The following is a 24,975-nucleotide window of genomic DNA, read 5'->3' on the forward strand; positions in this document are numbered from 1 at the left end:
TTTGAGTACTTTAAAAAAAATCCTATTTTTGAATCGACAAAAGTGATCCAAATACTAAATGTAGTGAAATACTGGAGTACTCTCTAATACATAAATCAATACTTCATACTGGAATACTCTCAAAAAACATACTTCAAGTACTCTTACAATTAGTTAATGTCAGAAAATCAGATAAAACTTAAGTTAATCAAAAATAAGAGTTAGAAGTGTTTTGGTTTTAAAATAATAAATCAGTAAATCTAATATTTAATACTTTTATAAGCCAGATCAACATAGAGAAAGATAAATACTAATAATGATTCATGAAGAAGTAAAAAAAATCTAAAAGAAAACTAGCATGTTGCCCCTGGGCCTGCGTGGGTTTTCTCCGGGTACTCCGGCTTCCTCCCACATTCCAAAGACACTCCAAATTGCCACTAGTTACAAGTGATTGGTTGTTTGTCTCCTTCTGCCCTGCGATTGGCTAGCCACTAATTCAGGGTGTCCCCCCGCCTCTGACCCGAAATCACCTGGGATAGGCTCTAGCACCCCCCGCGACCCTAGTGAGGATAAAGCGGTTCACAAAATGAAACTATGAAAAGTAAAGCAAAACTAAGTAAAAAAAAGAACTTACAAGCAAACCGTTTTCAAGATGAAATGCCAATTTACTTAAAAATGTTGCCATGTTTACTACTAGTAGTAACCCGCTTTTTTCTCTTTTTCCAGGAAAACAACTCGAGTGCATTTATCAACAGCAAAATCACACCAGAGAGCTGACTTTGATGGCGACTCACCCCATAGCAAGGGGCTTTTTTATCAAAAAGGTACAATTGCCAGCGCGCACTTGGAAATCATTCATTTTTATCAGGCTGTTTTCAAACCACCGCAAAATATAGGCTGGGGGCACCCGGGGGACCATGGCAACCCGCCGACGACCGCCGAAGACGCCTCCGCATTCAAGGGGGGTGGTCGCGAGGGGGTCCGAACAACATCTCATCACAAACCCGACATGGTATTTGTGATATAAAAGCGGCAAATCTTTTTTTTCAGGGTCTTTTTCATCAAAGTAGGAAAATCTATATACTTGTCTTATTCCTATTTTGCACAAGTGAATTACGCTAACAGGTTAATCCGGCTTTTGTTCTCAATATGGAAGGATTTGACCTTCCCGGTTGGAAGGTTAACCGTAGCAGCCTTGAAATCCAACTTGGGGCGAGAAAAAAAAGTATTCAACTTTCACTTTCTTGGCCTTCTTCTGTGATGATCTGGCCAATAAAGAAAATTGCAGCCATGGCCCGCTCCCTAATTAGCTTAATTAGCATCGGCAGGAAGGGGATTATCGGGTGTTTATCACAAAGGGCTAACGAGTGGTGGTAAAATCCCATCCAATTGCTCGCCGCTAGAAACGCGCTTAAGAAAAAAATGCTAATTAAAAGACGGACTAAGTAAAGGCAAGGCCAGAAAAATAAAAATAATAAAAATATATGAATTTATATTTGGTTGGTAATCAAACTACTATGCCTGTGGCCTACAAAAATATCCATATTTTAAAAACCAGATTTTTTTCCAATTTTAATCCTCTTTTTTAACAAATGAAACTTATTCATTCATTCTCTGAAACGCTTTATCCTTAATAGAGTTGCAGGGGGTGCTGGAGCCTATCAAAGCCAACTACAGGTACACCTTGAATTGGTGGTTAGCCAATTGTGGGGAACAAGGAGACAAAAGACAACCAATCACAGCTAGGGTTGTCAAGGGTTGGTTCGCGGGCCACTTTAACGTCAACTTGATTTCACGTGGACCATTTTAGATATAATATTTAGATTTTTTTTTTAATAAATGGATTAAAAGAACTGGATTAAAAGCCCTGAATATTCAGTTTTTTTTATAGATCTAAAACAATGTTTATTTGAGCTTTTTTATATATTTTTAGATTTTACAAAATGATTTTTGAACTAAAAACTGAAAAAGTTTATTAAAAAATTACAATTATTGATTTAAAAGGGGAAAAATCAGGAAATTTAATATAAATCTATACTCTTCATTTGAATTTGATCCTAAAACAGAAAGTCGGCACTCATGATTTTACTTTCCCGGGCCACACAAAATGATGCGGCGGGCCAGATTTGGCCCCCGGGCCGCCACTTTGACACCTCTGGTTTAGGAAATTGAGCATACAATTAGCCTAGCCTAGCCTAGCATATTTTTGGGATGTGGGAGGAAACCGGAATACCCCGAGAAAACCCACGCCAGCCCATGGAGAACACCCAAACTCGACGGAGTGAGGACCCACCTGGGCTCGAACCCACGACCCCAGAACTGCGAGGCCGACGCGCCGAATGAAACTAAAATCTGAAAATTTCGAGCTGAAACATCGATGGCAACAAATGTCTGTCGTTCTCTCAACGACCAGTCCCAAAGGATTGGACGCCGACGGCCAACGCGTTAGTTAGAACGGGCCTTGAATGGAAGACAGAGGCTCTCTTTTAGCGTGGCGGCCTATAGGAAGGATGCACAGTGGCATGTCAGAGGCCGGGCTGTTTATTTTCTGCCGCTTCGGAATGCCGAAAAGTTGACTCGGGGAGTCAGAGGGCAGGCGGGAAGGCTGGCGGGAAGGCAACACAAGGGCGCTCCTGAGCCACTTCACATTAAAAGCCCCCTCTCTACACAGTCAAGTCACTGTGCTGGAACGGGCGACAAAACCATGCGATCGGATTGGTGTCGAAACAAAATGTCTGGCGGCAAAGAAAACTTTGAGAATAGCGAAGAATGAATGACACTCAAGTAAACAAAGTCATTTGAAAAGTACAACTCAACCCATCCAATGTTTACAATTCCCTTTTTTACGGTCTAACTGACTAGACTTTTGCTCTTGAATGCCCTTAACGTACAAACAATGTTTATCAAGTACACGCTTAAATATAATCGTAGGTCTTCTGTCATATAGTGTTATGTTAGTTTTTAAAAACCATTGTGCTACCATCTGAACTCCAAGTGAATTCTAACTCATTCTGACTACACAATTGATCAAACTTTGTCAACCCTGTAATCTACATCACAGGTGTCAAAGTGGAGGCCCTGGTGCCAAATCTGGCCCGCCGCATCATTTTGTGTGGCCCGGGAAAGTAAATGATGAGTGCCGACTTTCTGTTTTAGGATCAAATTAAAATGAAGAGTATAGATGTATATTAAATTTCCTGATTTTCCCCCTTTTAAATCAATAATTGTCATTTTTTAATCCATTTTTTCTGTGTTTTTAGTTCAAAAATCATTTTGTAAAATCTAAAAATATATTTAAAAAAAGCTAAAATAAACATTGTTTTAGATCTATAAAAAAACAGAATATTCAGGGCTTTTAATCCATTTTTTTTAATCCATTTATTGAAAAAAATCTAAATATTATATCTAAAATAGTCCGGCCCACATGAAATGGAGTTGACGTTAATGTGGCCCGCGAACCAACCAGAGTTTGACACCCTTGGTCTAAAATTTGACCCCAAGTTGACGGGGTTCCCAATCAGTCGGTGCCCAATCAGAATGCACTAAATTCAAAATACTGTAGATGACGCTATACGACGAAAAAAACAAGATCAGTTTTACCATAAACATCCTTTTTTTACCCATACAAAAGTTATTAAACGGCGTACTCAATTTGCAATGATCAAAAAAACTTATAATTTGACAAGTATGCAACTGCAATGCGCCACTCTCTGAAAAACCCAGCGTCTCCACATGTAGCATGTAGCACGTAGCCCCATTTAAGACCCGCTCTACCACCCGGTGTCCCTTAAACCCAGCGGAAAAGCCAGTTTCCCTTCTCACATGACCTAGCGCGGCACCGCCAAATGATTAGGCGGCTGAAAGCGTCTCATTACGACTATTTACGAGAGAGTCCGCCAGCCGGGGTAATGACAGCTTTGCTTCCAAAGTGCTACTCTATCTTTCTTTCCCTCTCGCTTTTGGATTTCCGAGCGCCCCCAGCGCAGGCACTCACGTCGTTTGGGTACACGCAGGCGGGCGGGCGTGCGCCCGGTGGAAAGTGTGCGGGTTGATGGAAACAATAAGAATGTTTTTCTTACTTTGAACCGCAATTTTCTGCTCGACGGTTCCACGTGTGCGTGATTTGGAACACGCCGCCGACTGTTTATCTTTGCGAGAGCGCGGTACCAACGACGTAAGAGCTGCTTGCTTGACTTTTTTTTTTTTTTGCTCGCCACTATTAAGTCATTCGCGGTCATTGACGGCAATGGACGTCCAATCCGGTTGTCCCATCGCTGTCTAAATAGATTCGACGTTTATTGCTGTCAATGACAGCCCCGTGAGAAATGTTTTTTTAAGATTCAAGTGGACTTGCACATCCCGTCCAGTAGATGGCGGCATAAATGTCAAATTTGTGATTTGTGTTGGACGATTAATTACTGATTTTTCGATTCATTTTTTTTAAACTACCTTATTTGTCAGACTTAAGCACATCAAGCAAAAAATACACAATGCTATATTTATATTTATTTATTTATGTGGTATACTCGAGTATAAGCCACATTTTTAGGAGAGTACTTCTTTCTTTTATAAGAACCCAAGTTCAAACTGATATATTTATATTTATATTTATTTATTTGGTATACTCGAGTATAAGCCGCATTTTTGGGAGAGTACTTTTCTTTTATCAAAACCCAAGTTCAAACTGATATATTTATTTATTTATTGGTGTACTCGATAATAAGCCACATTTTAGGGAGACTATTTCTTTCTTTTATAAGAACCCAAGTTAAAACTGATATATTTATATTTATTTATTTGGTGTACTCGAGTATAGAGTATAAGCCACATTTTTGGGAGACTATTTCTTTCTTTTATAAGAACCCAAGTTCAAACTGATATATTTATATTTATTTATTTACGTGGTGTACTCGAATATAAGCCGCATATTTGGGAGAGTACTTTTTTTTTTTTTAAAACCCAAGTTCAAACTGATATATTTATATTTATTTACTTGTGGTGTACTCGAGTATAAGCCCCATTTTTGGGAGACTATTTCTTTCTTTTATAAGAACCCAATATCAAACATATGTTAAAGAAATAGAGAATAAATTGAAGAATAACATCAATTTTTCAGACCGCCCTCCCAGTCAAAATGGATTAGGCATCTATCGCTGTCAATGTCAGCTTATGAATTCATACAGATACATTGTTAAACTTCCTAAACACAGATGCAAGGCTCAAACAAAGAAACTTGCTACTTCTCGCTGTATTTCTACCCGTTTTTTTTCTAAATCTCGGCGTAGCCACCAAACATCTCACCCATTGTCTCCAATAAGGTGCTCATCCTCTCTAATCGATGGCCCCATATTGGTTTGCGCGTTTGGTCAAATATCTCCTCGCCTGGTGGCCCTCGAGGCAAGAGGATCTCAACTAATAAGATATTTCTTCGCTCTCTTGGATTGTGTGTGTGTATGTGTGTTTGTGTGTGTACAGATATATCAAATAAATATATAGGATTCCATTTCTAGGGAAAGGTGTTCATTTGTGACCAAAACTTGAGTTCAAGCAACAAGGCCCTTAAAAAAAGGGCCAAAAATTCCAATACAAGTACGGTCAGATTGTTTGGCTATATCTAAACCATTTAAAATGTTGTGGTCTGCATTCCAATTGCACAATTTTGACACAATGTCGCTATTTTTGCTTTAAAAAAAAGTGTGCATCACACAGGGTACCATGCAAATGAAGTACTGCAGTCAATGATACTTTTTAACTGCTCTAAAATTCACAGAAAGTGACCCAAAATATACATTAAGTTGCCAGCAAATGCCTAAAAAAATTGGCAAGTAAACCAACATCAACAAGAAGATGCTCTAAAACCAACAGGAAGTCAAAATCTCAGTCAAAATGAGAGTAATACAAATCTACCCCATGAGAACACGTTTCTGGTAACCAGTAAAACCACGACAAACAAATAAATCCAAATATAAAATGACGGTATTGCTACTTTTGACAACCAACAAGCTCCCTAAACTCCGGAAATCCCCAAAAATGTTCACTTCAACTTTTTGGGAAGCAACCATTTCTGAAAAGTACCAAATTGCCATTTTAAAAGCCTCGAAATTCACACCATCGCTACACCTTCCGCCATCTTGATTCAACTGCCCATTAAACCAAAAGAATTTGGTAACACGAGTGCATTGTGAATCACCCGAGTAACAAGTTCTGACAAATGATTTGTCTTGTGACACTTCAATCACCTCCAAAAAAGACCGACATTTGCACATTGCACAACCCGCATATGCGACTTCATCATGACATGTTGAAATTACAGACTCTAAAACGCAACTACAAGGACTCCAACACAAAGATTAATTTATTTCCATCATTCTGTGCTTTTTGAATAGTTTGCAAAACCACAATATTTCAATTACCATATTTTCACGACTATATGGCACATCGCATTTAAAGGCGCAGTGTCAGTAACAAGTGCTATTTGTTTTTTACACACACACACAGGACGCACCATTTTTAAAGACGCAGTCAGGCATGGCAAAACATGCATCAGCTTAAACATACGGCAGTTCTTTTGTAAATCCAGCCGGAATGACGGCGAGCACCAAATTAGAGTGCTTGCTGTCATACTCTATCGACTGATTTATTTTATTTTATCGTGACAACAATTTTAGTATTGGTCCATATATAAAGCGCACTGGATTATAAGGCGCCCCGTCTATTTTGGAGAAAATTAAAGACTTTTAAGTGTGCCTTATAGTCGTGAAAAAACGGTAATGTAAAAACATCATAATACCATTTGATCTAAATTGTCCTACACTTATTTTTTTTACATTTTATATCGATTTAGTCGACATAGGTTGGCAGCTTTGGTGCCGATATATGACATTCCTTGAAAAAATAAAAATAAAAAAACATCACGTTGGCAAGACTAGCTCGTTAGGAATCGTATTTAACGTGGGCTCCGACGCCGGACGATGTTTGCGTTGTAAATAGGACGCGAACGGCGGCTATAATATGAATTGGCCGCAACTGGATACTTGTGACTGGGGGGCAAACGGATCTAATGCTCCTCTTAATGCCGGCCCTGAATAATGAGGCCTTTGTCTAATAAAACTGGAAAGCCTCCAAATACCTATAGGGACCCGGGCCAGTTAGAGCAATAACAGTCTATCAAAAGAGAAAGCAAAGTCATTACTTAGAGGCTAATAAATACAAGATCCATGCTGGGAGGGGGGCGGAGTCCAGATAAAAAAAGAAAAGAAGACGGACAGGGACCAAAAAAAAAAAAGCAGGAAGGCATTATTAATCCGCTTTTCTTCCACGCCGTAATTTGACAAGCTTATCTTTCCAATATATATTCCGCAAAGTGAATTTACATTACATTGGATCAAATGGGAAGATAGATTTTTTTAAATGGAAAAAAAGGAAGAAACCAGTTTACTATAGTAGCAATAGTTTAAGATGAATGCTTTGTGTATGAGGTATTGTTTTTAGGAAGGCATGGCACGGTGGTGAAGTGGTTAATATGTGCGCATTGCAGTTCTGAGATCGGGGGTTGAGTCCACGGTGTTCAAGCTCTACAAGGATTTTTTTTTTTTTTAATTTAAGTGTTTTTAACTATACAACGATAGTAATTATAGCCATTATGCCACACCGGTAGAAAATGCTACGCTAGCTGTAACGGGAAGCTAACAGCCGTCACCATATTTGGTTAGCATGCGCGCATCGCAGTTCCGAGATCGTGGGTTGATTCCACTGTGTTCAAGCTCTACAAGGATTTTGTTTCTTAATTTTTTTAAAGTGTTTTTAACTATACAACAATACGAGAACAACAACAAAAACAGCTGAAGCGGAATTATACCACACCAGTAGGAAAATGCTATGCTAGCTTTAACGGGAAGCTAACAGCCGTCACCATGTTTTGAGGAATTAAATAGTCACGATGAAGAGTGGAAAAATTTAATCCATTATTTAATAAAAGTATCCTATCATGATAAATATCGAAAAATCCACTTATAATAAACAAACCGTTAAAAAAATATTGAATAAAAGTATGGCAACTATAGAAAAATCTTTTTACACCCACTAAGGAAATATCAAAATCTCAGCAAGCTTGAATGCAAATCTGAAAAAAAATCCACTTAGAATAGGCGAACCGTTAAAAAATATATATTTGATAAATATTCCGGAATATTTTAACCCTTTCCTAAAACGGCACAAAACATTCAAATCTATCTCGGCTTCCCAAAAGTGAATAACGGCAACCTTGGAATACTTTGAAAAGATTTGCGAAGCAAAACGGACCTTGATCACCGCGCCAGTGACAACCGCCACAATAAAAGAGATTTTTTTTTCCAAGATTGAAAAGTATTTTGGCGTCGCCTTCCTTGTAATTGCTTTGCAGAATGAAGTGGAGCTATGCAAGGACCGCCAAACAAAGAGCACAATCAAGCGCTAGCAAGTTTGCAAGGGCACGAGCAAATGCCGTCTGTCCCTTTTTCAAGGCGAAGGGGAAACACTCTTCAAAATAAGGGTCCAACTTTACAGTCAAGATTGGATTTGTACACGTTCGAAAGAAGCACTTCATTTGTTTCAAGCCGAGAAACAAACGCGCCGTCGAGACAAAAGCGGATGCAATTATTTCAATTAGAGTCGACTACTCACTGATAATTTTTCATGACGAAACCATGAAAACAAAACATTTTAATCAAAGGATTTTTCCAATCACATTTTTAATATTCCATGTTTTTTAGAAGCGTCGCCTGATTTTGCGATTCTGCCGATACCGAAGACATGTATTAAGGAAGGGGAAAAAAGTATATGCAAATGTTTTCCCCTAATTTGGACAAATTATTGTAATCTTAAAAAAAGGTGATTTCAACATAGCAACAAAAAAAACCATTTTTTTTTTTTTACAAATTAGTTCCACAGCACCAAAATAAGTTTGCAAAACTTGTTTTTAAACATGGTCTCCTAAAGTAAATAAAGTTAACATCAATATTCAAACTATGAAAAAGTTTAAATATTTTTTTAATCAGTTGCGAGTTATCAAAACAATCATTTTGACCATTATTATTAAAAAATGCTAGGTGTATGTTGGTATTTTTTGTTGTCTGATAATGTAATGCTTGCTTTTAAACAAATTGAAAATAAACACAAACAAAAAAGTAGGTTGACCTTTTTCCTCATCTGTTAATTCAATGCTTGCTTTTAAACAAATTGAAAAAAAAAAAAATCAGGTTTATTTTTGCTTCTAATTTAATAGCGGAAAAATAAATATTCATATTTTTTAATTAAAAGAATTTTGGCAATTGTGTACAAGAAGTATCTACAAATCCTACCAAAAATAAGCAAGAAAACAAGGTGACAAAAATCGAAAAGAAAAGAAAAACCCACATAGCTAAATACCAAACTAAGTGTAGAACACCTGGACGAGAAATGCAGGTGGCCAAGCCAAGCTAATTGGTTAGAAGAGCCAGCGACAACAGGTGGAGATGAAAACCTCCTCATTGAAACATCCAATGAGAAAAGCCCCGTTTTTTTCACGTCATTTGCAATGGAATTCTTCCGACACAAAGAAGCTCAGACGGGCGCGGAAACAGTCATGTGGCTTTTCTTCAATCAAAATACGAGACCACCGTGTTATTTTTCTTCGCCATAAAAGGGCCCTAAGCATTTTTACAGCTGCTCCAGCAACGGGAAGACTCGCAACGCTCACAGAAAGAGACACGTTATTGACAGACGGACGGAAATGGGCGGAGCTGGGGGTGGGCGTGTCCAATATTAGCACAAGGACTCCTCCTTTCCCGTATTTTATGCGTTTTTTGATCATTTCACATTGTGTACGCCATATAACAACTTTTGTACAGGATTTTTTAAGATCGTTTTGTTGTAGAACCGATCTCGTTATACCCATTTCGGCTCTAATTCGGGTCGTCCCGGTGACTGGTCGCCGACCAAAACGTCATCGTCGACTGCGAATAGTCATGCTTTAAACATGGTATGTTAGATTGTGCAATATTTTAGAATTTACCTCACCAGGATGTGACTTTTTATACTTTTATATTACTTATGTATGTTTTTTTAACTGGGAAAACGCACTTTGTGGAGTAAAACCACCAATTTCGTTATAAGCAGCTGTGTATGATGACAATAAAGGCTTTTGATTTGATTGATTGGTATGCGTATTTCACTATATAAATATAGCACATCAGCAAGCAATGTACCCAGACAGCGACAACTGCAAAATATTGAATTCAGTGCATACTTTTTGGGCACCCCGTCCACATTTAGACTTAACTGCATTCTATGTGAGTAAATATGTGCCGCATTCCATTTGTATGTTTTTTTTTTTAATCGCTTAATAAGGCAAATTGCAATCATTAATAAGGCGAGCAATTGACAGCCAATCAACCAATGACACTGAAGATGCCAGATTGGTAAAAAAAATATTCTGTTCATTGTGTAGAAAGACAACCTGCATCTACTGGGGTCTTTGAGAATCGATTTGGACACCCATGGCTTAGCCGGTCCATCTAGGACACGTGTCAAAGTGGCGGCCCGGGGGCCAAATCTGGCCCGCCGCAGCATTTTGTGCGGCCCGAGAGAGTAAATCATGAGTGCCGACTTTCTGTTTTAGGATCAAATTAAAATGAAGAGTATAGATGTATATTACATTTCCTGATATTCCCCCTTTTGAATCAATAATTGTAATTTTTTTAATCCATTTTTGTGTTTTTAGTTCAAAAACCATTTTGTAAAATTTAAAAATATGTATTTCAGTTTTCCACTTTAATATGGAACATAATGATTAAAAGAGATTTTCCTTTACTAAGAAAAAAAAGCTAAAATAAAAATGGTTTTAGATCTATAAAAAATGAATAGTTAGGGCTTTTGATCCAGTTCTTTTAATCCATTTATAATAAAAAAATCTAAATATTATATCTAAAATGGTCCGGCCCACATAAAATCGAGTTGACGTTAATGCGGCCCGCGAATCCTTGGCTTAGCCGGTCCATCTAGGAGTGTCATTGCCTTTTTTTTAATATTATGGCCCCGAAGAAGAAAGATGGAAAGTCTTCTATGTTTAACCAAAAGCCAAACTTAACATCATAAAAAAGGGCGTAATCAGTAACGATACACTGCGTTCAGATGCAAAACAATGGCCTCGCTCGTCGCCAGATGCCGCGGTAGCGCTCACACGGACCTTACGTGGCTGACGGTCAAAGTCAAACAACTACCGCTACGCTGCCAAAATGTACTACACTGATCTGGGTCCTCAAACAAACACAACCCCCCCCTGCCTTAACCGCTGTGTCCGGAGGGCCGTCGCTCTCTTCATATTGAGTTGCCGGGGTAGAAGGAGGCCAGAGGAATCTAATAACTGTGACAGTGGGGCTTTTTGGCATTGTTCCTGAAGCTGTGTAGACTGTCTGCTGGCTCTAATGAAAGGTTAAATGAATAGGACAAAGTGACAGGAGGTACAATAAAGAAACATGGAAGAGGAGGGAATTTGTGTGGGTGTGTGCGGGGCTTCACTTGGGGGGCCCTTAGGAGACAAGATTGAGACCCTACTCCAGAGAATTTAAGAGGATCGTGTCCTCATATCTCTGGAACGGATTGTCGTGGGTTTGAGTTCAGATTTGGGTATTGCGCCGATTGCTTGGTTGGTTGGTTTTGGACCATTTCTGGATTATTTTGTTGGTTGGTTGGTTGGTCTCTTGTTTTGCTTGTTGGTTAGTTGGTTGATTGGTTTGTTGGTTTTGAGTGGTTGATTTTGTGGTGAGTGGCTTGGATGGTTGGCTATGTTTTAGGGTTTTTTGTTTGCTCAATTGATGGCTTTCTTGGTTGGTTTTGGTTTACAGTTGCTTGGTTAGGAGAGTGGTTGGTTTTGGTTAGTTGCTTGGTTGCTTTTTTAGTTGTTTTAGAGGCTTACGTGTTTGTTTTAGGAGGGTTGCATGATTGGTTTTGTTGGCGGCTTGGTTGTTTTTAGGTGGGGTTTTTTATTCGGTTTGTTTCTCGGTTGGCCTGTGTGATTTAGTTGGTTGCTTTCTGGTATCTTAGATTTTTGAAGGGTTATTTGTTTGGTTTAGGAGGTTGCTTAGTTGGTTTTAGTTGACTAATATTATTGGTTTTTAGCTACTTTGTTGAATTTCGGTTGACTATTATTATTGTTTTTTTAGCTACCTTGTTGTATTTTGGTTGATTTATTGGTTGGATTGCTGTTCTGGTTGTTTTTTTTTATCCATTTATTGGTTGTTTGGTGTGTCACTATGCTGTTTTTTATTTGTTGTTTGGTTTCCAGGTCGCTCGGCTTTTTTAATTGCTGGTATTTTAGGCAATTTAGGTTGATGAGTTAACTGTTTTCAGGAATATACAAAGTAAAGACCATGCAGATCATTCATTTAACATATCTATCTATCTGTTCTTAGCCATGACTAGTAGTCCCCCACCAATAAAAGGAGATGCCCGGTTCACCTTGGACTAGCATTTCCTGCTCAAATCTCATGAGAACGCCGCCTAGAAATGTTTCAAGCAGATGTGCGCATGCCATGCCGCATACGTTGACACAGATGGCCAGAAGAAATTCCAACACGGGGTCCTTAAACGTTAAGGTCATCGTGCAGCGGCGCAAGCGGGGGGGGGGCGCAGGGCGGAGGGCGGACCTCCCTTCAGACGCATGTTCCGTCTTGTGCCTGCGCCTGCTTCGGCGGAATGCGGAGTCACATGAAAGGGGCCCTATTTCTCCCCGCCTGCCGCCGAGGGAGACTTGTCTCTTGTGTCCACCTCAAAAGGGCCACTGTCCCCCCGCCAGCCGACATGCTACCTGTCAGCAGAATTCCCCCCGCGACTCCAAAAACATGGCTGACGCCACAACACCACGGCCGCCTAAAAACCAACGCACTCCCCCAAGGAGTGCCACCTTTATCTGTTGCGCTTGTAACTCAATTTAGGCAAATGCGAGTCGACATATAAAAAAGAAAAAAAGAATCGCAGTGTAATCGGAAGATGATTGGAGTCACTGAATAAGAAAAAGGGGGCCAAAACTTATTGAAGTCGGAACCCGGGCATGGGACATTTGGATGTGGCAACCCGGGCGTGGGACATTTGGATGTGGCAACCCGGACATGGGGAATTTGGATGTGGCAACCCGGACATGGGGAATTTGGATGTGGCAACCCGGACATGGGGAATTTGGATGTGGCAACCCGGACATGGGGAATTTGGATGTGGCAACCCGGACATGGGGAATTTGGATGTGGCAACCCGGACATGGGGAATTTGGATGTGGCAACCCGGACATGGGGAATTTGGATGTGGCAACCCGGACATGGGGAATTTGGATGTGGCAACCCGGACATGGGGAATTTGGATGTGGCAACCCGGACATGGGGAATTTGGATGTGGCAACCCGGACATGGGACATTTGGATGTGGCAACCCGGACATGGGACATTTTAAAGAGGCAACCAGGACTTGGGAAATTTTAAAGAAGCAACTTTGTCGAATTCTGCGGTTGGCTGGCAAACACCAATGAATGTAAAACCAATGTAGAATGATTAAAAATGTATACTACATGGATTGATAGCCCTAAATTGGGAATTCCCTTTTGGATCCTTGCGAAAACGGTTTTAGAAATGTACAATTTTTCGATCTTTCTGACATGCTGGCGAAGCATCTTTTACAAAATGCCATTTTTCAACACGCCACAATGTTTATTTGGGGCGATTTACAGCTTTGAACACATAAAAGAGGTCTTTGTGCAACCGTGTCATGAAAGGTCTTACCTAGAGAAACATTTTTTGGCTTTCGAATGGCAGAATATCTCGCCATTTCTGACTCATTTTGCTATCTCAGGTCACATATGATTTTATTCCATGCGCCACAACCGCGTAATGCCATATTGAAAAATACTGTCATGAACGTCTCGTAATGCACTCCAGAACCTGTCTGGGGTTTGAAAAGGAATGTCAAAGAGTCCCCCGTAAGTGGCTTAAATGGATAAAAGCGCTGACTTGACGTCTAACACCCCCCCGACTTGAAATTGACAAGGAGAGCCAATCCTCTTTTTTTTTGTAAAAATACACAAAAGCATGAACAAGCTATTAAAGATGTGACAGAAAAAAGGCGAAATCAAATTCTAAGTGAAAAAAAATCAAGGTTAAAAAGAGCATTACAGAAAAAAATGTGACAGCTTTAATGAAGGTCCAACTATTGTTGGTTTCGACCTTGTGAACTTCGAAAGAAAGTGTTTTTTCGAGCCTGTTTAGCATTTCAGGGCTGGGACTTGGACCTGGATCACAATCAAGATGGCTAGTATTAGTTAAAAGAGGAACTTAGCTAGGTAGCAGTTAGCATTTTTAGTGTCAGATGACATGAGATCACAACCAAATTCAATTGATTTTCAATTCTAAATCTGATTCATTTATGTTACACCAGCATTAATGCCAATATTAAATCTGATTGGTCGGGACCAGTCAAAATGGATTGGACGTCTCGCTCTGTCAATGGCATGGAAACATCAGTTCTCACAATTCAGATGAATCGGGTGTCTAATTTTTTTTAAAGTCACAGTTCACGATTTTTTTATATAGTTGAGAATTTCATTTAAAATGTATTTCAGTTTTTTAAATTAAAAAATGTTGACGTGAGGGTTTTACTTAAAAAGAGGAACCAAAATATTTCAGTTTTTTATCTTTTAATAAAGTCAGTTTTTATATAGTTGAGAATTTCATTTAAATGTATTTCACGGTTTTTTTTATTTAAAAAAATGTTGACGTGAGGGTTTTACTTAAAAAGAGGAACCAAAATATTTCAGTTTTTTTTATCTTTTAATAAAGACAGTTTTTATATAGTTGAGAATTTCATTTAAATGTATTTCACAGTTTTTTTAATTTAAAAAAATGTTGACGTGAGGGTTTTTCTTAAAAAGGGGCCACCAAATTTTTTCTGTTTTTTATCTTTTAATAAAGTCAGTTTTTATGTAGTTGAGAATTTCATTTAAATGTATTTCAGTTTGTTTTTTAATTTTAAAAAAGTGTTGACGTGAGGGTTTTTCTTAAAAAGGGGCAACCAAAATATTTCCGTTTTTTATCTTCTAATTATTGATTTTTAATTTTTAAAAAAGACGTATTTTATTTAGGTTTAAAGACTTTTAATAAAGTCAGTTTTTATATAGTTGAGAATTTCATTTAAATGTATATCACTGTTTTTTTTTATTTAAAAAAATGTTGACGTGAGGGTTTTTCTTAAAAAGGGGCAACCAAAATATTTCCGTTTTTTATCTTTTAATTATTGATTTTTAATTTAAAAAAAAGATATATTTTATTTAGGTTAAAATGAAGGAACGATCCATTTTAAAATGATTCAGTCTGTCTTTTTGGCGACCGCTATCGATTTATTTAAAGACACAGTAGCCAATAACAGTATTGGTGGGCATTCCACAAGAGAATGTGAGGAATGAAATACAGGGGGTACACTTTATCCCCCCTTTTGCTGGGTACATAAACAGCTTGTAAATGAGAACATTCTGGAGTGAGCCATTTTTGCAGGAAAAGTTACTTTGTCGGCTCGAGCCATTCCAAAGTCAACATGCTACGTCTCGGTCCTCAGGAATTTTTCATGAGCCACCACTTATCTTGTCATATCACATTTCTCACGCCAGCTTTTCGGCAGGGAACAGAAGAGACACCTCCGGGGCAAATGATTCACTTTTAATCAAATCACCCCCCGCATGCCCCCAGGTGATCTTTTTTTGTTTTTTTTTTGTCCCCAACCAGCAAAGAAAAATCGAGAATCTAAATTGTCGGATTTGACGTTGAGCATCTCTCATGGCCGTGGGGGAAGTAAAAGGTAAATGACAATGTCCCAGTTGAGCCATTTAGCTTCCGTGGCGTCACTTTGAATTACGCTTTGCTGGGCAATGTATGGATTACCATTGAAACGCAATTTCAGTGCTGATTGGACGAGGTTGCTAAGATGCTGTCCTGATTTTTTTTCGTTTTAAACAGGGTAACTGCTAATTAGCTGCTGATAAAAACCAATTTAAGCAGCCCCCACGGTTGTAAATTGGCATTCCCTACCATTGACAGATAGAGATGTCAAACCGTCCCATTGATGGTGATTGACATCCAAACTATGTGAAGTGAGAGGGCTGGTATTTTAATTGGGGAAGGGACTACACTTAAGATCCTGATCTGAATCAAATGATTGTGAAATGAGTCAGATACAAAAGAATCAAAAAAGGGTGCACATTGCAATGTCCGTGACCGGACGTTTGGGCGCCCGGACGTTTTGTCGCCCGGACGTTTGGCCGCCTGGACGTTTGGTCACCCGGGTGAATATCATTTTGAGAGCTGGTTTCAACACTAGAAATTTTTATATTAAACTCTCTCTCTCTCCTGAATATAATTTTGAGAGCTGGTTTCAACAGTAAACTCTGTCATGTTGTCAAATGTCCGGGCGACCAAACGTCCGGGCGACCAAACGTCCGGGCGACCAGACGTCCGGGCGACCAAACGTCCGGGCGACCAAACGTCCGGGCGACCAAACGTCCGGGCGACCAAACGTCCGAGTACTGCAATGTCGTGGTACAAACAAAATGGCGCCTCTCAAGTGGCAACCGGTAGCGGTAGCTCCGTTAGCTCTTGCTCGTTTTGTGTTTTTGCTGCTTTTCTGTCCTTTTTTATTTCATTTTGGTATTTAGTTTTTTTAACTAGGTCTACAATGTCTTCTGTGGCTATCATAAATGATTGTTTTGATTCATTTATCCTATTGGGTTTCTTCTCTGTGGAGTTTCCATGTTCTCCCCGGGCCTGTGTGGGTTTTCTCCAGGTACACCAGTTTGAAAATCGCAAAATCAGGCATGGTAGGGGTAGGGTTGGACAGTTTAGAGGGGGGATGATGACTTTTTCTCTCCAAGATCTACTTTTTAAGCCTCCAGGGGGGTTGTCACTCGGCACGGAGGTCAAAGGGAGGGCAGCTGAAATGCGTCTTATTACCAACAAAGGGCGCCGGAATGAAGAATATAGATGCGACAAATCCCTTCGTCTGTTCAACATCAAAGCGAGGACTTGAACAAGCGGCTGTGACGGGTCGTTTATGTTGGGGACTACACTTAAGATCTTGATCTGAATCAAATGATTGTGAACTAAGTCAGATACAAAAGAGTCAGATACAAGAGTCAGATACAAGAGAGTCAGACACCAAAGAGTCAGATACGTACAAAAGAGTCAGATACAAGAGTCAGATACAAGAGAGTCAGACACCAAAGAGTCAGATACGTACAAAAGAGTCAGATACGTACAAAAGAGTCAAAAAAGGGCGCACATTACAATGTTGCGGTACAAATGAGACAATCTTCAGGCCCGAAGGAAACCAACAAACTGGATCAAATCTGACTCTACCAATACTGTGGTACCTCTACATACGAGCAGCTCTACCTACGAGATGCTAGAGATACGAGGAAAATTCCGAGCAAATAATTCGCTCCCGGAACGAATTAAGCTCGTATGTCGAGGTACCACTGTAGTACCTTAGCGATCGAGCTAATGAGCACCCCCACTCTAAATTATTTTGCTTTTGGCGCCCCCAGGTTTACCGCTCACAATCCCGATTAAATTGAGATGTAAGACAGCCATCAGTAAGTGCCAAAGACTATCTTCAAGCAAGTTAAAAACTCCCGCAGATAAAAATCTCTGTGATACGGCAAAAGTAAAAACACACTAAACGCTTCTGTCATAACAGCCGTTAAGCCGCCCGATCGGCCTGCGCTGTTTATTTAAGGTAGCCGAGACTTTTCAAATGTATTCGCAGGAAATTAAACCTTAAGTGAGGCGCGAGGATTGCATTCCTACCGAGGTATCGCCGAGTCTGAATAGATCTATTAGGTGTTTATTATTTCGGATTATTAACGTCTCGCCCCGTGCTTTTTTAAAATTAGGAACCCGGCCGCGCAATTTGTTTTAAGTACTCCCGATCTCGGTGTCTTGTTCCGACATTTTTCTTTTTCCCCCCATCTGGAGCCTCCGCAGGTGTGCGACCCTCGGCACCCCCTCCGCTCCCTTCAAACAATATTACCTTTTCTGTCGCACCGTGGGCCACCTGAGACATTATTGGGGCCAAATGGCGTGGGCCGTGTGGCGACCCTTCCCCTGGCCGGATAAATATGCCGCAAGAATGTTGCTTTGAAATCCCCGTCTGGATAAAGTTCCTCTAAAATAAATGTGTTCTCACCCCCCCTTCCTCTCGCGTGTCTCGCATACTTGGTGTTCACCCATGCTAGGGATGTCCATATTTTTGCACGGGAGTGCGAGTCACCTGATTTGGAGAATCTGCCGATACCGAAAGAATGTATTTAAGGGGGTGGGGCAATTCAAAAAACGTATTTTCTCGCATATAAGCCGCCTTCGCGTATAAGCCGTACACTGAAAATGGCCTTAAAATGGTTGAATTTGACAATTTCTCTCGTATAAGCCGCACCTTGATTCACAATTTTCACCTCCATATTCATGGTTTTGATAGGGAGTAAAAATGTGTCACTTTGAAGGGGAAAATCTTAAGAAAAATCATGGCACGTGGTATTTCTGGTATACTGTATCAATCGATTGTTGGGTTGCAGGTAGACAAATTCAAAAAGGAAGTCCCGTGAGCAGTACAACCAGGAAGTGTGTCCGTAGCGGTCTAATTTGTCATCGCTAGGTAAGATGGCGGCGCCAAGTGAGTGAGTTTTTCACGTTTTATTCTTCTTGAATTTCATTCATTGATGTCAAAATTAATTTTGTTAAGCTTTTTATCTGTTTATCTTTTCTCTATTTTGAAATAAATGACCGTACTGCCTGGAATTATGGCATTTCGTCCTTGTCACCTTGCAGTTTCGTGCTAATTTATGCGCGTATAAGCCGTACCCTTGATTCAGTCATCATTTTTTAGCAACAAATATGGCGTATGAGAGAAAATACGGTAATTTAAGATTTGATTGTGAGTAAAGAGACTGGTGATCATTGTACGCTATTGACAGGGCTTGATGTCCAATCCATGTCAAGTGGGAGGGTCCTGATTTTTGAGAATTAATTTATTTGAATTTTTAAAAAAATCTTGTATAATTAGAGTTAGAATAATAAAAAGCAAAAAACAGGAAATATTATTTATATTTTTAAGTAATTAATTTTAAAAGGGGAAAAACTGGAAAAAAAAGGTTATATTTTGTATTCAATTTTCAATGTGAATATTTATTTGACTTAAAACTACACACATTCTATGAAAACTAATTTTTTTTTTTTTGTATTAATCAAAATTTGATTTCTTAAATACCTCCTTACTTAGGTAATCCCATCATACATGCTTCCAAAACAGTCCCAGTCCAACTTTTCTCCACACACATTCCCTGCAAAAATAACCCTAGCTCCCGTGATTCCCATACATCGGCGCCTATTAAATCGACTCCCAGCGAAAAAATGAAGAGCGATTAACGTAAAAATAATGCTTTGTGGCAGCCCCGACTGTCATCAGTCCTCCGGCCTTTCTACTTCAAAAGGGATACTGCAGTCACGGGAACCAACGGACAAGATGGAGCGCTCTCCTCTCGGGCAGCAATCAGCGCCAAAGCGGCAGGGGGTACCGGGCAGGGTTGATGGGGTCGGCGCCGAGCACCTCTAAGCAGCCTTTCTCTTCATTAGCAGCTTTTCTAAGGGTGAGCGGCCCTGAGGATCTTCACCGGCCACCTGTCCAGGAGACTATTGAACCGGCTGACCGACATTTCTCTCCCGTCTCATGATTCCCCAAGTTCCAGTGGAATCACGACCGGGTCGACGACTATGGCAGGGGGGGGTGTCGGATTCTACCTGAATTGGAGCTTTCTGTGCCTATCGCCGTCAATGGCATCCGGGGCCGTTCAAGCGGCGCGTGGGAGTCATGAAATGACACCCCTGGAATGTAAATTGGCATTCTTTACGGGCAGCGCAATACCTCCAAAACATTTTTTTGACACACACATGCGGGTCAGGCCAAAAAATCCAGTGCAACACACACGCTCATTGATGAATGTGTGAAGATTCTTTGGCGGTGCTTTCAAGGGTTGGGCCATTCATCTCGCACTGTTTCGTTATTTCTGCTCCCACCTTTCTACGAGCTGTCCGCTAAAATGTACGACATGGACGTGGTTATGTGTGAGGTTTTTTTTGGGGGTTGCCAGATCTCAAAGACTTTCCTGATAAGAGAACAACATTGTATTTTTGTTGCATGTTATTTGCCTTCCCGGTAAAGGAATGGTTACTTTTCTGGACTTGATCAACAACAAAAAATGATGCAAAATGACACAAAAATGAAGCCTCAAGGAATTTGGGGCCTTCAAATAATCGGGAAATCTGCTACAAAATAAAAATGTGCCTTCCACTACTTCCTGCTCAGGATATGGTATATGTACAAATATTGATTTAACTGTGGCAAGTGACTATCTCTGGTCATTGAAAGAAAATATGACTTCTAAAAAGACTTGTCGACGTACGTGAAATTACATTTTGGGACAAAGTGCCCAAAAAAGTTTAGTCCATTTATGTTTTTTTTTTATTATTAATCATCATTGAATGTGATTATTTTTTTCTACTATTAAAAAAAATCTCACTCTATTTACCTCATTGCCCATGATTTACAAGAATAAAAGTCCAATTGATTTAAACTCAGAGGTCTGGCTGTGAATGCTCATCTTTCAGGGCTATTGATCATTGTCCAATTTATTTTAACAGCTGCCAACCTCTCTTTGTCAGAATGGATTGGACATCTAGTGCCACCAATGCCAACCAAATTAAATTAATGCGTTAAAGCGTTTACAATTTAAAAATAAGTATTTCATTTACCACGTGTATTCCTAAAAGCCGTTTTACTTCTTTTTTATTGACTAATGTCACTTTCATACATGTAGTAAAAATAACAAGTCAAATCCATAGCAACTTCATCAGCTCTGGTGCGTTCACTTACCACCAAATAGCCCTCGTAAACCCCAGCCTCAATTCCTAAATCTCCGCTTTAAACCTTCCAACAAAAACTATCAAAATGATCATTACCATGGCTGCATGTCGCATCTGGTAGAACTGGCGAACTCCTAAAGCTGGTTGACAAACTTGGCGTCCCCCTGCACTCCAAAAGTCTGCTTTCGCCCTCAAGCGGGGAACTTTCTCCTCGTCGCGCACACACACCGGGAATCGGCAAAACTTGAAACTCGAAGGTGATTCGAAAAAGGAGGAGGAGGAGGGGGGGTTCGGCAATCTTCGGAACCGGCTCGTGTTCGGTTCGGAAAATCGAAGATTTCCGAGCTTTCACTACGTCGCCTTCTTCCTAGTCGTCTTTGTCCCTATCGTTTGCCTTGAAATGAGTCAGTCGACAAGGAGAAAAGTGTATGTCCTACCTTGAGGAAAAGCTAAGAGAGAGAGCGAGGGGGGAGAGAAAAACGCCTCCCCCCAACACATGCACACTCCCCTGGATGGACAAGCCTGCACAGAAGGTGTCTACGAGTTTCTTTGGGACTTTTACGTACTCGCTTGAAGTTGATTTTGTGTCACGACGTCTTTGTGCAAAACGCATCAACATCCCCCCCCCAAAAAACGGGAAGATCCATACGAGGGTCAGCATTTTTCAAAGGATGCTTTGACACCGAACGAATGAACATCTCCATGAAAAGTGCACTTTTTCGTATTAGTGGCATGAAATATACGCCAAAAAAATCGTTGCATTTTTGGGGGATCCAGGATTTTTTGTACTTGGGCTTTAAAAGTGGCAGATTGTGACATGTAGGTAATAAAAAGAGTAAAGTGTCAGCCTTAATGGGTTTTGATAACTTGGCAACAAAGGGAAAACTGTTTTTGCCTAGTTTACAACTTGCAAAGAAAAGGTTTGTATTGATTTTTAGTATTTACAAATTCGCAATATTAAAAAAAGGAATAACGTGGTGGTAAATCCTATGTCAACCTTATTGTTTTTATAAATTCTAGTTTTTTTAAAATATAAATTATATTATTTTTTCTCATACACAATTATTTCAAAACAATATTATGTAGAAGGCACTTAAATTTAGCCCAAAATGTCGCAAAAAATACAAGATATTAGGGATATTCGGTCACTCCCAATTACAATTAACGATACATGGGTGAGGAAATCGATAAACGACAGGGGTGTCCAAACTATGGCCTGCGGGCCAACACCTGCCCACTGTCCAGTTTTTATAGTCCCGCAGCAAATTATGAAAATATAATTGAATATTGCCCACACAAGAAGCTTAAATACGAACTACACACTGTCAACAATTCTCATCTTTACCACGAGAGGGTGCTAGTCACAAACAGCATCTCTTTATAAGATAAACAATCAAACTCTTACATGTTCAAAGAAATGTAGAAAGCTGCAGACATTTTTCAGTCGTGTAAACATAAGCATATACTATATATACATATATATATATATATATGTTTGAAATATATCATTGGATTATATTAAGGTTTAGGGTCCTTACCTTATTGACGTCCGTTGATGCTAGAGGCTTCAAATCCATTTCAAATTCAATTCAAGCTGGTATTGCCATTTCAACTTGGAAAGTTGGCATTGAGTTGTCATGTCTAACTGCCATTGACGGCAATAGACGTCCAATCCAATCTGATTGGGAGGAGGCAAAAAACATTCGTCAATACAATTGAATTGACCTCATTTTAAATTCCACTAACCGCCAAAGAGAGCAAATATTAAAAAAAATGTTGGAAAAAAAGCCCACTTTAATCTTAATGGGTTATGTTTATGAATACATTATATTGAAAAGGGTGTACCAAGTAAACTGATTCCCAAGTTAGTCATTTCAAGCAAGTCAAGCGTCCCGAAGGTCCACTTGCGTGTTTGGTCAAGGGCTAAAAAAATAGGTGTGGGATTCGGTTTGCGTTGAATTCATTGGCAGCTAACGAGCTAACGAGCTACTGAGGTCCCGTCGTATGCATATTCATAATTTGGCCAAGGCTGTGGGAGAATGCAGACCATATGCCTGCAAGTTGGAGGGCTTGGCTTTTGCTAATTAAATGAGATATTAAATATTCGTTAGTGGACCAAATGCCCACAAGTGCAATATTGTGTGAATGTAAACTTGCAGGTCATATTATTAGGTACACCTAAATCCCAATTGACTTTCCTATGCATTATATTGGCTTTGTGGAATAACTATTTAAAGTGTATAGAATGTAAAAGAAGATACTGTCATTTTTTTAACATTCTTATATATAATATTGTATATGTATTAGTTACAGAGCTAAAACAATATTTTTTTCTTTGTAATATCAGCTCTAAAATAGTAAAATTGTATTTCAAGCAACAAATGAGCCAATTCACACTTAAAAAAATGTACCAAAAATAAGATTACATGTCAACTTCATTGTGGGATATTAACTCTGTCAAAATAAAATTAATTCCTTATGGCAGGGGTGTCAGACTCGGTTTAACGTCAACTTGATTTCACGTGGGCCGGACCATTTTAGATATAATATTTAGATTTTTTTTTTTTTAATAAATGGATCAAAAGAACTAGATTAAAAGCCCTGAATATTCAGTTTTTATAGATCTAAAACAATGTTTATTTTAGCTTTTTTTTAAATATATTTTTAGATTTTACAAAATGATTTTTGAACTAAAAACACAGAAAAAAATGATTAAAAAATTACAGTTATTGATTTAAAAGGGGGAAAAATCAGAAAATGTAATATAAATCTATACTCAATTTTAATTTGATCCTAAAACAGAAAGTCGGCACTCATGATTGACTTTCCAGGGCCACACAAAATGATGCGGCTGGCCAGATATGGCCCCTGGGCCGCCACTTTGACACCTGCTTTTGTCTTATTTTAGGGTCGAGTATTTAATGAGTAAATGAGCGTACAATGTGTGTTTATTTGCGACTGTGACAAGTCCCACACTGTTCATTATTCAAGCAGTGGGTCTAAATGATGGTAATGATAATGAGCTATTGAACCAGATACCTCCTGGGACAACCATCAGTCATTCCTCGGCACATTACGACTCAGTCGCACCGTCCCCAAGACCTACTGAGCCAAAAAGCTAGTCAGCTTGCAGAAATCCACACATTAACTGCTTCATTATCAAAGACACAGTCCTACAAATGGCTAAATATCTACCATATCCAAACTAAGACACGAATGTCGAAAATACTTTTTCCACCCGCTTCTATCTTTTTCCCCCAGCCAACCTTTACATTGGGCAATCAATGTCCCAAGTCCTTGGTCTTTTCTTCTCCACTCGAGGGAAATAAGAACTTTAAACACAACCTCCTCAGTGCAATTTACCCTTTTAGCAAGAAAAGGACAAGATCTCTGGGGAAAAGCTTAGACCTCTTGTTCCCACACTAAGTGGAGTTATCCAGATTGGTGAACTGCATGGGACTGTGGGTAAGTGACATCCATGTGTATATAGAGTACATACTGTGCCTTTGCCTTAAGGAGGTGGCCTTCAAATGGATCAATCCCTCTTTTATGATGGCTTTCGTGAACATGCCAGAAGGTCAACAGTTAAACAAAAGGTGCTCATGGTGGGAAATGATCACATGCGTCTAAATGTTCACATGACGGGAACTTGGAAGACGGCAGTGTTCATGCGAGATCGTGTCTTCTCGGTGGAAAAGGGGAAAAAGTAGGGTGATAAAGCTCAAGGGAATTCTTGTGAAAAAAAATATGTGATCAATATTTCAGAAACACTAAACACTTGATAACAATTGACTTTGATTTGCTATCCAAGAAAATCTCAATGCTTAAATGCATATGGTGAAAAAGTCTTGAACCAGTCCAACTGGTGGTGCATAAGCTTACTCCAGTGGTGTGCCATCAGGGCCTTCAATGCGTTCTCTGCTGGCCTAAGAAATATCGGAATCATATTATATTTTGTCCATGAATACTTATTAAATAATTCCAAATTGTCTGTCAGCTCCCTTTCATTGCTTTTCCCCCCTGGTTGCACTGCTACC

General features: G+C 39.5%; 1 protein-coding gene across 2 annotated transcripts in view; it reads right to left on the reverse strand.

The window, feature by feature from the left end:
- The window catches only part of bnc2 (basonuclin zinc finger protein 2), a 187,370-nt gene that overhangs the window by 158,940 nt on the left and 3,455 nt on the right, over positions 1 to 24,975 (reverse strand). Inside the window, exon 3 of one of the 2 annotated variants that reach the window (XM_077604763.1) lies at positions 22,477 to 22,616. In XM_077604763.1, the coding sequence (XP_077460889.1) occupies positions 22,477 to 22,515 (39 nt within the window). In that variant the 5' untranslated portion in view covers positions 22,516 to 22,616. Of the gene's footprint in view, positions 1 to 21,034; positions 21,367 to 22,476; positions 22,617 to 24,975 lie in introns of those variants that run through there. The other variant, XM_077604764.1, reaches the window with a different exon arrangement.

This window comes from Stigmatopora argus, chromosome 7 (genome assembly GCF_051989625.1).
Source record: "Stigmatopora argus isolate UIUO_Sarg chromosome 7, RoL_Sarg_1.0, whole genome shotgun sequence".
In the NCBI taxonomy this organism is placed as follows: Eukaryota; Metazoa; Chordata; class Actinopteri; order Syngnathiformes; family Syngnathidae; genus Stigmatopora; species Stigmatopora argus.